This window comes from Oryx dammah, unplaced genomic scaffold (assembly GCF_014754425.2).
Source record: "Oryx dammah isolate SB20612 unplaced genomic scaffold, SCBI_Odam_1.1 HiC_scaffold_9, whole genome shotgun sequence".
In the NCBI taxonomy this organism is placed as follows: domain Eukaryota; kingdom Metazoa; phylum Chordata; class Mammalia; order Artiodactyla; family Bovidae; genus Oryx; species Oryx dammah.
In genome coordinates this window covers 9,446,694-9,458,770 of record NW_024070193.1, presented here as the reverse complement: position 1 = coordinate 9,458,770, position 12,077 = coordinate 9,446,694, and the positions used below count along the sequence as shown (strand labels likewise).

The 12,077-nt window shown below is 43.3% G+C and overlaps 1 protein-coding gene across 1 annotated transcript in view; it reads left to right on the top strand.

The window, feature by feature from the left end:
* The window catches only part of SLC25A20 (solute carrier family 25 member 20), a 37,250-nt gene that overhangs the window by 10,575 nt on the left and 14,598 nt on the right, over window positions 1–12,077 (top strand). The window contains exons 2-4 of the mRNA XM_040247005.1: window positions 672–764; window positions 4,045–4,172; window positions 6,989–7,079. Coding sequence (XP_040102939.1) covers window positions 672–764; window positions 4,045–4,172; window positions 6,989–7,079 — 312 coding nt within the window. The remainder of the gene's footprint in view (window positions 1–671; window positions 765–4,044; window positions 4,173–6,988; window positions 7,080–12,077) is intronic.

Sequence of the window (12,077 nt, the reverse complement as noted above, 5' to 3'; positions counted from 1 at the left end):
TTTGTCGAGCACGTTACCTAACCCCCAACAAAGCACTTCAGATGAGTGTGGAGAGTGCCTAGAATTGAGCTGAGCTTTGCAGTAGATAAGTGATATCCAGTGTGGCTCAGATGGTAAAGTGTGTGCCTGCAGTACAGGAGACCCGGGTTCAATCCCTGGGTTGGGAAGATCCCCTGGAGAAGGAAATGGCAACCCACTCCAGTACTCTTGCCTGGAAAATTCCATGGACTGAGGAGCCTGGTGGGTTACAGTCCATGGGATCGCAAAGAGTCAGACACGACTGAGCGACTTCACTTGCATCAGCCAGGTCTAGTTACTGGCACATCACTGGACCTCAGTGAACCCAGTCTCCTCATTTGTAAACTGGTCATACCTATTCCATTTGGTCACCACGGGATCCTTTAGATAAGAAATAAATAGCAAAAGTAAGTGGCTGAGGAAATCAGAGGAACTGTCTCGCTCTTCAGAAGCATGCTACTGATGACTTGTGAGTACAAGGTTGTAATAAACTAGAAGAAAGAGAAGTCTGAATCCAGCAGATAAAGGGAATGCTGAAGATGTGCACACAGGTGCTGCTTTCTCTGTTGAGATTTTGGCAGATGGTCAGGCCGTTGCCTCTGACGGGCAGTTCTGCTTCTGGGAAATGACCGTGTTTTAATTTCTGATTTTAGGTCCGACTGCAGACGCAGCCCCCAAGTTTGCCTGGACAGCCTCCCATGTATTCTGGCACCTTTGACTGTTTCCGGAAGACTCTGATGAGAGAGGTACGGAATCATGGTGCTGGGCATTTCTCCTATTCAGAGGAACACATTTTCAGATGGTTGGTGTGTTACTTCTCTGGGGGACTGGGTGACTGCATGGTTCTGCGGGAGGTCCAGCCCACATGCCTGGCTCTCTCACCCCCATGTCATCCTATATCCTGTTGTCATCGCTCTGGAGTGTTTGAGAGTTCCAGTTACTGTTTTATGTGGATGAATGAAGCTAATAAAATGGTTCTTTCTCTCTTGGAAGGCAGAATCAAGACCACAGGGAATTCATGAGCAATAATTGGAGACATGAAATAAAAGAAAATGCAAAGCTGGTTCAGTCTGTTTGACAGGGATCAGTGTCAGAAGTTCACGTAAAATTTGGAGGAAAGCTCAGCCTGTCTGAGGAAAAAAGAGAGTGAAAGAGAGAATGAGTCTTCAAACCCATAGACAAGGAAACTAAATTGGTGTGAGGTTATTGAATTGTATAATCATTTTTCAGCTATTTCTTAGAGTGAAAAAATGGGATTTTTAAAAAGTTTTAATGACTAGTGATGCTTATTACTGACTTCATTAGCATATAGGTAACAACCTTCGTTGCCTAAAATATAACTCTAATGTGAATAAATAGTAAATATATAGTTTTTATTAAATAAGTAAAAGTAAGAAGCAGGTATCACCCAGACAAAGAGGGGATGCTGGTAAGTGATGGACTCAGACTAGAAGAAGCTGTTCCTGGGGCTCCTGCAGGACCCAGGTGTGGGAGGAAGATTTTGAAGTGGAATCTACCCAATCACCCATGCTAGAGATGGTGCCGTCTTTTCTTCTGTAAGGCTGTGTTTCTCTCATCAACCCAGAGTGGAGTCTGATCGGTGTCCAGTGGAGGCTTTGAGCTTCCAGTCTGCTAAGAGTTCTCTGTCCTTACAGAGAGACAGGATTATATGCCTCTTGGTCAGCAAATGTTATTGAGCACCTGTTTAGTGCCTCAGCAATGTGCTGGGTACTGGAAGCTTGGTGAGAATGGCTTGTATAAACCCAACTCCCTGAAGTGTCAGAGAGGCTTCCTCAGTCCATATTTGTGCTTGTCTCTGGGTTTTGCTGTGCCAGATTGAGCTCACTTTCTGGTTCTACTGGACGGGTCTTGGTTGTACTGCATGGAACTGGGTGGGCCAGACAGTGGAAGGAAGGCTGGAGGAGTTGTTGGGAGTTGTTGGCCTTGGGCATCCTTAGCCAGGTGGGAAGCTGTGGGAGGGGCTTTGGGAGGGTTTTGTCCCAAGGGGCTTTTGCAGATCCTTCTCAGAACCTTCCCTTCCTATTCACCCTTCCCTCTTTACCTCCTGTGCACATTGTCCTTGGAGAGTCTGCTTATGGCCTGTAGCAATGTTAGACCTTTGCAGATCTGGGAGGAGTGCTGCAAGTACAGTTGTGCCCTTTAGTTCTGGAAAGAAGATGGGTTGTGAGTGCCCAGAGTCTGCAGTGAGGCAGGTTCTGCAGCCTAGGTCTGTGGACCCTCCCTCCTGTGTAGCATCCCCCTCCCCTGCCCATCTCTCCTGCTGTTCCTGTAGGGAGCAACTGTAACATGTTTTCAAAAATTAGCCCTTATTTTGTATTAAAATAATACAAGCACTTAGTTTGTTATTGAAGGACTTGTAACAAAGTAGCCCCCTACCCCAATCCTCTGGAAGTTGCTACTTTCTACCTTCTCTATTACTGTTTTTCCTCCTCCCTTTTTGGGAACTTCTCCCACCAAGGATTGCACCCCTCCCCCCTGCAGTGAAAGTTCACAGAGTCTTAACCACTGAACCAACAGGGAAGTCCCTCAGCTCCCTTAGTTATTAATGCTGTTTTCTACCGAGCTGCATGCACGTATTTTATCCATTTAAAACTGTTTTAGCTATCTGTTTGTGGTAGATGATTTTAACTCTTGCATTCCTTAGCTCCTCTTTCTGCTCTGCCCAATAATTTTCATCATCCTTTGTGGTTTAATACAGTTCACTGTTTTCATGATTACAACTTTATGTATGTTTTTTCTCTGTTAACAAAGTAATGTTCTTCAGGGCGCATTTCATTACTTGTACAGCTTTTTGTTTTTCTTGAGGTTGGGTGAACAGTTGTGTCAGTTTCTCTTGCTTGTGTCTCTTTGAATCTCTACCTCCGTCATCCTGTGTCCTAAAGGTGCTGTAGAATGCTTTTGTTTGGTTTTTCACACTGCCTGTTTGTTGTTTGCTTTGTTTTTCTTATAAAACAAATAAACTCCTCCTGGAGTCCTGGGTCTCATCCTCCCATATCAACTGGCTTCTTCCCAGGCCCGCTGTACCCAACACCTTCCTGGGAACACCCCTCCCCTCTCTTGGGCCAAACCCTTGGTCTCTGGGTCCCAGATCTTCCTTGTCCTTGTTGTACTAACTTGTTTGGTTGGATTGTCTATTTGTCTGTCTGTTTATTGGCTACTACATAGTCAGTTTCATTATCTAAATGTACTGGTGAAAATTGATGTGCAGTCTTGTTATTGTTTTTAACAATAATAATCTTATGTCTTTTTTGGGAGGGGGCATACTGGGTGACTTGAGTGATCTCAGTTCCTCAACCCAGGACTGAACCCAGGCCACCACAGTGAAAGCCCAGAATGCTAACCACTAGGCCACTAGGGAACTCCCCTCAGATCCTAATTCTTAGGAAATACAAAAATTAGTGTAATTAACCTCCAATTAAAATAAATAAATTTATATTAAAGAAAATTTTTAATGTGAAAAAAAAGATACATGCACCCCCCCAAAAAAAAAAATTTCTTAAGCACCTGTATCTCACCCCCAATCAAGTCACATTGTACATTCTGTTTTGTAGCCTGCTGCTTCTTTTTTTTTCCAATTTAGTAGTCTCGTGTTACAATGTGATCGTATGGCTGTGTGATAGTCCAATATGAGGTTTCCGTAATTTGTCTCATTAATCTCCTATTTGGGAATGTTCCAAAATGCAGTGTTTAATAAATGCCTGATGTCATTCTTTTTTATATCTTTGAGTATTCCCTTAGAATATGTTTCTAGACAGGTAGTTTTCTGATGGAAGTGTAAACTACATGTTGCCAGTTTGCCTTCCAGACTAGAAGCTGTTTTCAGTTTCTTCAACAGTATATAAGAAGACAACCTTTTCTGATAAGTGTGGGAAGATTCTTCCTTTTAAAGCTCTCCTTGCTTCGGGAAAGGAGGCCACAGGTCAGAGGACATGCTGCTTCCCTGCTTCAGTGATGTAGACGTTAGTTGTGTCTGTAAACAGCTTCCCCTCCTATGCTTCCTTGCAGGGCATCAGGGGTCTATATCGGGGCATGGCTGCCCCCATCGTCGGGGTCACCCCCATGTTTGCTGTCTGCTTCTTTGGGTTTGGTTTGGGGAAGAAACTGCAACAGAAACACCCAGAGGATGTGCTCAGGTGAGTACTTACTTACTAGCCCGGAGCACGTGATGCTGTTCTGCCGGTGATGTGATGCAGGTTACAGGAAAGAACTGTCAGACTGGCAATGGCTGTCCTCTTCTCCGTATCAGGGAGGTATTTGGGTTTCCTTTGCCCTGTGGACCAACAGGGGAAAAGATAAAACCCAAAGCCCTCCCCCAACCCCCCTTACTAGATTGTCATTATTTCTTATATGAAGTAGTCTTGCTTACTGGGAATATTAGTAATACCAGCCCCACAGCACTGGGAGGTCCAAATGCTAAAATGTGTATTAGATATCACCAAGGTACCTGGTGCTACAGTATGACAGCAGCAGCCTTCTTTCTCATCCCCTGGATGGGAGAAGGGAAGGTTTCAGCTTCTGTCTTCCTTCATTTTTGTAACATGATTATAATTATTTCCAAGTATTGGTGTCTCTGTTGCAGTGAAAGAAATTAGTGTTTCCTTCCAGTAGACTTTCAGAAGTTGGATTTGGGTATGGAGAGGCAGATGAGGTAGAGTTAGGGCTCAGAACTGACAAAGCAGGGAATGAAAACGGGCTTCTTGGGATGCAGGGCATTCTGAGTTGACACCCAGGATGACAAGGCACACTCAGTCTGGGACAACACCGGCTGGGTGGGGCTGCTTGCAGCACAGGGCCCACAGCAGCTGGCCAAGCTTAGATTCTAGAGCTCAAGGGAGGAAGCCCAGGGTGCTCTGTGGTTGATTTCGATCACTACTTCAGGCTGCAGCAGGCTGAGTAAGGGGCGAGGCATAAATAGAAATGCTCGTAACATGAAACTATTTCTGGAGTCCCCATGACTCTCTGAATGTGGCCAGCTTCTATAAAAAGCCATAGGTAGCCCCAAATGTGAGTGTAGGGGGTGGGGTCCTTTGGAAGCTGTGTTTGACTATTTTTTTTAATATGTATTTTTATTTATTTGGCTGCGATGAGTCTAGTCCCCTGACCAAGGATCAAACTTGGGCCCCCTGCCTTGGGAATGTGGCACCTTAGCCCCTGGGCCACTAGGGAGGGCCATGCGTTTGGCTGTGGTAGTCCAAATAGCCTATGGACACATGTCCTCTCTGAGCATCTGGGCTTTTAGCTCATATGCTAGCTCACAGCTGTATCATGAACCAGGGCCATGCCCAAGAATGTTCACGAGGTGACTGCTACTGCCTCAGCCTGTGGGTTGTATTCCCTGTACCGTCACATCAGTGCTCAGAGAAGTACCCTTCCTGCCTGAGCAAAGGTTGAGATACTCCGATCCCTGCCCCATAATCCTTCCATGTTCTGAATCCTGAATGTCAATCCTTCCACCTTCTCCTCCTCACTGTAGTATTTGGGCATAGTACAGAAAGGAACATTACCAGGACCTTGGATGGAAGCTTGAGGGTCCAGACCTCACAGATGCTTCCCTGGGGTGAGTGAGGGGTGGCGGAATGGGCCACCCATGCAGGCTGTCTACATGGTACCCTGTGTACATGCAGAGACCCTGTTCAGAGGAGAGTCCCCAGTCCCAGGAGATATGTGCAGCTTAAGGTCTGGGCATCCATGGAAGAAGAGATGTTGGTTTCACGAGGGGAAGTTCTGTTGCTGAAAGGGTGCCTCTTGGGGACAGCAGTGTGAACTGAAACTGTGAAGGAGGCCAGGCATGAAAGCAGGTCTCTCGATGGTTGAGCAAACAGCCTGTGTGCTGGGCTTGCACGCCTGAGGTGGTTGTGTGAGGCCTGTCTGAGGTGAGTGCATGGGAAAAACAGCCATTGAGACTAGTGCCCTGCCTCATGACCAAGCTCGTATTGCTCTTGGCACTGAGACCCCTGCCCTGGGAAACTTGATGTCAGGACTGGAAGTGGATGTCTCCCTGTCTCCATTTGACATCTCTTCTCCAGGTTTTGGGCTCCTTGTGGGGTGTGATAGTCCTGAAGGCTCGGCTTCTGGAGGCCTGGGGTCGGGAGAGGCTTGAGGGTCAGGCAAGAGGGTGAAGTTTTTCAGCAACTTGTGTTCAATTGTGGGAACTCTGTTGAAATCCATTGCCTCTGAGACCAGTCTGCCTGGAGACCAGATTTTCCTTAATCTCAGAAAGAAAAGGAGATGTCAGGGGCAGCACAGGCAGTGATGCTAGGAGCCTCCAGTTCCTCCATATACTCAGTGTGGTTCATTCTGTGAGGGCCACGGTGAGGATCCAGATCTCTGGCCACTGGAGGACTGTTCTCTGCACAGAAGCCACAGGACCCATCACACCTGATTGGGTACCATCCCTGACAGGGCATTTCCCAGCAGCTTACAGCACATACTTCACAACTTGGCCTGTGGATATGGCCACAGCCATTCCCCTGGCCTTGACGCTGTCCTGTGTGAGTCTCTGCTTAAAATGTTATCAGGCTCTTGGTGATCCAGAGAAGGGGAGATTGGAGGAGATCTGGGGTTAGCCGAGGTCTACATCCTGGGTTATAAGCTATTTCTCACAACAACCCTGAACTTTGCAGATCAAGGCTCAGAGAGGCCTGGAAACTTGTCCATAGTCACCACATGGCTGGCCAGGGGAGAACCTCTCCTGTGACTGAGGCCATCTGAGTGTGCCCGTGAGCCTTGTGACCAAGATCATATTGTTCTCGGCACTGAGACCCCTGCCCTGGGAAATCTGATGTCAGAATATACACAGAACTTGGCTTTGGTGTGAAACATAATCTATTTGTGCTGGACTTCCGCCCAGTCCGAGTACTTAATTTGATTTTTTTTTCTTTGCTGGGGCTGCCTCAGTTCTGAGTAGTTAGTCACAGGTTCTTGCCTCTTGTTTTTGTTTTCAATACAGCTACCCCCAGATATTTGCAGCTGGGATGTTATCCGGAGTGTTCACCACAGGAATTATGACCCCTGGAGAGCGGATCAAGTGCTTGTTACAGGTGAGGATGGGATCAGGGTTGGGGGAGATATTGTTTGGAGGCAGGCGGCTAGCTTTTCTACTGGGTATACAATTTTGTGTGGATGTGTATGTCCTTTTACCCTTTATAAAGGCTTCAGATCAGGTGTGCAAACAGTTTCAAGGTTTTCAGGAACCTGGAAGCAGTTGTACTAGAGTCAAGAACCAGGACAGTGTAGCAAATGAACCAAATGTCACTCCTGTGATGGGTCAGTTCAGACTTATCCACCCTTGTTAGCAGCTATTTCAGGAACTCCAGAAGGTGAGTTGCGTGTCTTCAGAGGTGGAAGGGAGGCTGCTCTTGCCCAACATCGTCTGTCTCCACCCACTGCCCAAAGGCTCAGTGCCCTTAGAGTGTCTGGGCTTGTTCCCAGGCTAAGGCTGTGAACTGGCTGCCTGCCTTACCACACAGGGCTCCCTTTAAAAAAAAAAAAGCAGTACTGCTTTTTTCTTCTAATGGCCAAAGCAATTTAATACATAGTCTTTGCTAGAAAAATTTTGGTAATGCAGAGAAGCATAAAGAAAACAATGTATTTATCATCCATGAGGTAACCACCATTATACTTTCTGTGTGAATTCTTCATCTTTTTAGTAAACGTATATTTTTTTAAATTTATCTTTTGAAGTAAAATTGGGGTCACATACTGCCGTAGTTTTGTAGCCAGCTTTTTTCATTTGCTATGTCACAATATTTTTGTGATTATTTTTCTCAGACATCATTTTCTGTGCTTTATTTCAATTCAGGGCTGTAATTTACCCAATAATCCTTTATCTGGGGACAATCCAAATTATATATCATAGTGAACGTCTTATGAATAAGTCTCTGCATGTGTTCCTTATTATTTTCTTAGGATAAATGTCTAGACTTGAAATTGGTGTATTTAAAGATACATACTTTTAAAAGAATTTTCAATGCACGTTGGGTTTCCTGGTGGTTTAGTGGTAAAGAATCCGCCTGCCAATGCAGGAGACTTGGGTGCAAACCCTGGGTAGGGAAGATCCCCTGGAGGAGAAAATGGCAATCCACTCCAGTATTCTTCCGGGGAAAGTCCCCTGGACAGGAGCCTGTGGGGTTGCAGAGAGTCAGACGTGACTGGGTGACTGAGTACACACACATAATGTATGTGTTAGTAACGTAGGTTACTAAGTGGCCCTCCTAGAAAGGTCTGTCACTTTTATTCCCATCAGTAGAAGAAGAGCTCTCCCTTCCCAGCAGATTCTGCAGGATCTAATTGACAATCTCTGCTAGTGTGTTGTGTGAAAAATTTGCATTCTTTTAGTTTTTCTTGCTTTTTATTGTCGGTGAGCTTAATTACTTTGATTCATATTAGCTGTTTATATCTATCCTTCGTGAAACGCCTGTTTGTATTCTTTGCTCATTTGTCAGTTTGTTTGATTTATAAAAGCTTTAGACATGTTTTGATTTAATATTATCGTAATAATATTAAACGTGATACATGGCATCTTAGTTCTCCAACTAGGAATGGAACCTTGTGCCCCCTCCATTGCGAGTGTGGAGTCAACCACTGGACCACCAGGAAAGTCCCTGATTTTAAAAAAATCTTTATACAATTTTTAGATGTTGCACTCCTTTTACAGTTATTGCAAAATATTGGCTCTATTCCCCATGTTGTGCAATACATCCTTGTAGCCTGTCTACACCCGATAGTTTATACCTGCTACTCCTCCACCCCTAAACACTTTGGACATATTAAGGTTATTAATTTCTTATCAAATGTGGCAAGTCTTTCTCATGCTTTGCATTAGTCATTTAATTTTGTGCATTGTTTAGATTAAATGTTTTATTTTGAGATAATTAAAAGTTCACATACAGTTGTAAGAAATAATACAAAGGGAAGAAAAGAAATAAATATACAAAGAAGATCCCACATGCTCTTTACCTTGTTCTTCCACAGAAGTAACGTATTGTAAAACTGTAGTATATCGCAACCGGAATACTGACATTGATACAGTCAAGATGCAGAACAATTCTATCATGCCAACGATGCCTCATGTAGTCCTTGAATAGCCACTTTCGTTTTCCTTTCCCCACACCAGTCCTTTTTTCTTTTGGCTGCCTGTGCAGCATGTGGGATCTTCCTTCCCTGACCAGGGATGGAATCCATACTCCCTACATTGGAAGTTAGGAGTCTTAACCACTGAAATGCCAGGGAAGTCCCTCCACTTCAGTTCTTAACCACCCCAGCAATCACTGATCTGAACTCCATTTCTATAAATTTGTAATTTCAAGACATGTATAAATGGAATCATACAGTATGTAATCTTTTCAGATTGGCTTTCAACTTAATGTAAATTTTCTGGAGAGTTGTACAGATTGTGGAATGTATGAATATTTCATTCCTTTTTAGTAGTCCCGTAGTATGGATGTACTACAGATATGTTTAATTTTTGTCCATTGAAGGACATCTGGGTTGTTTCCAGTTTAGGGCTGTTATAAATAAAGATGCTATAAACATTCATGTACAGAGATTTTTCTGGGAAAATCCGTCTTCATTTCTCTGGGATAAATGCCCAGAGGTATAATTGCTGAGTCATATGGTAGTTACATGTTTAGTTTCCTTTTTTTGTTTCTTATGCCCACGCCACATGGCATGTGTAATCTTAGCTCCCTGACCAGGGATCGAACCCATGTCCCCTGCAGTGGATGGGCAGAGTCTTAACCACTGGACCACAGGGAAATTCCATGCATGTTTAAAGAAACTACCAATTTTTCTAGAGTAACTATCATTTTACATTCCCATGAGCAGAGTATGAGTGATCCAGTTTCTGTGCATCCTAACCAACATTTGGTGTCGTCACTATTCTTAATTTTAGCCATCCTGAGAGATGTGTAGTGATACCTTATTTTAATTTGTATTCCTCTAATAGCCGAAGGTGTTGAATATCTTTTCATATGCTCATTTGCTATCAGTATATCCTATTTGGTGAAATGTCTGTTCATGTGTTTTGCCCATTTTCTAATTGCATTATTTTGGATTTTTTTATTATTATTATTACTGAGTTTCGAGAGTCCTTTTTATTCTAGATACTATTGCTTTGTCAGATATATGGTTTGCATATTATTTTCTCCCAGTGTATAGTTTGCTTTTCATCCTCTCAACAGAGTCTTTAGAGCAAACATTTAAATTTTGATGAAATCCAGTTTGTTATTTTCTCTAATTTTGATGGAGTCCAGTTTGTTCATTTCTCTTTTATAGGTAGAGTTTTGGATGTTTAGGACATCAGATCTTAAGGGAATCTTTACCTAGCCTTAAATCCCAAAGATTTTCTTATATGCTTTTTTCTGAAAGTTTTACTTATAGTCTACCTTTTCCATGTAGGTTTGTGAGTCCATTTTGAGTGAAGTTTTGTATCATGTATGAGAATTAGGTCAGAGCGTTTTTCCCCCTCTGGGGCTGTCCAGTTGCACCATACCATTTCCTGGAGATTTACCTTTATTCTACTGAATTACATTTGCATCTCTGTTAAAAATCAGTTGAGCATATTTGTGTGGGTCTACTTCTGTGTACTCTGTTTTCTTTCATTGATTTATGCATCTTTCCCTACACTAATATTACACAGTCTTGATTAGTATAGCCATAGGCTAAGTCTTAAAACTGTCTAGACTGATCCCTCCCGCTTTATTCTTTAAAAAAAAAAAAAACTTGTTTGGGACTTCCCTGGTGGTCTAGTGGTTGGAAATCTGCCTTCCAAGGCAGGGGGCATGGGTTCGATCCCTGGTCCAGGAACTAAGATCCCACATGCCATGGGGCAACTAAGTCTGAAGACCACAACTGCTGAACCGACATGCCCTGGAACCCATGCACTGCAACCAAGACCCAGTGCTGCAACTAAGACTCAACATAGCCAAATAAAATAAAATTAAAAAAAACTGTTCTCGCTGTTCTAATTTCTTTGTTATTTCCATGTTACTTTTAGGATAGTTTAGAAAACTGAGAAGATTCTTGCTGAGAGTATGTTGAATCTATAGATCAACTTGGGAGAATTAACACATTATTTTGAGTCTTCCAATACCCAGACATGTTACACCTCTCCATTTATTTAGAACTTTAATTTCTTTCGTCAGCATTGTGTAGTTTTCAGCATATAAACTCTTACTGTGTTTTCTTACACACCTAAGTCCTTTGTAAAGTGACATTGTAAATGGTATTATAATTTTAATTTTGTTGTTTGCATGTTCATTGCTAGTTTGTAGAAATACAGTTGATTTTTAAAAATGTAAAAATATGTATTTATTTTAATTTTTGTCTGTGGTGGGTCTTTGTTGCTGCTCAAGGGCTTTCTCTGGTCGTGGTGAGTGGGGTCTAGTCTCTAGCTGCAGTGCGCGGGCTTCTCATTGCAACGACTTCTCTTGTTGTGGAGCACAGGCTCAAGGGCACTTGGCCTTCAGTAGTTGCACCGCATGAGCTCAGTACTTGTGACACATGGGCTTAGTTGCCTTGTGGCATGTGGGATCTTCCTGGATCAGGGATTGAACCAGTGTCCCTTGCATTGGCAGGCAGATTCTTAACCACTGGACTACCAGGGAAGCCTGAAATACAGTTGATTTTTGTATGTTAATTTTGTATCTTGTGAACCTTCCTGAATGCTTTTATTAATTCTAATTTTTTTTTTTTAAGATTCTTTGGGATTTCCTATGTAGATAATCTTGTTATTTGCAAGTTTTATTTCTTCATTTCTGATCTGTTGACCTTTTATATCCTTATTTCACTGGCTAGAACGTCCAGTACCATGTTGAATAAGACTGATGAGAATGGATATTTTTTCCTTGTTCCCAATCTTATGGGGAAGTATTCAGCATTTCACCATTAAATATAACCTCAGGGAGCCCAGGTGGCTCAGTGGGAAAGAATCCTCCTGCCAGTATAAGAGCTGCTGCTAAGTCGCTTCAGTCGTGTCTGACTCTGTGCGACCCCATAGACGGCAGCCCACCAGGCTCCCCCGTCCCCGGGATTCTCCA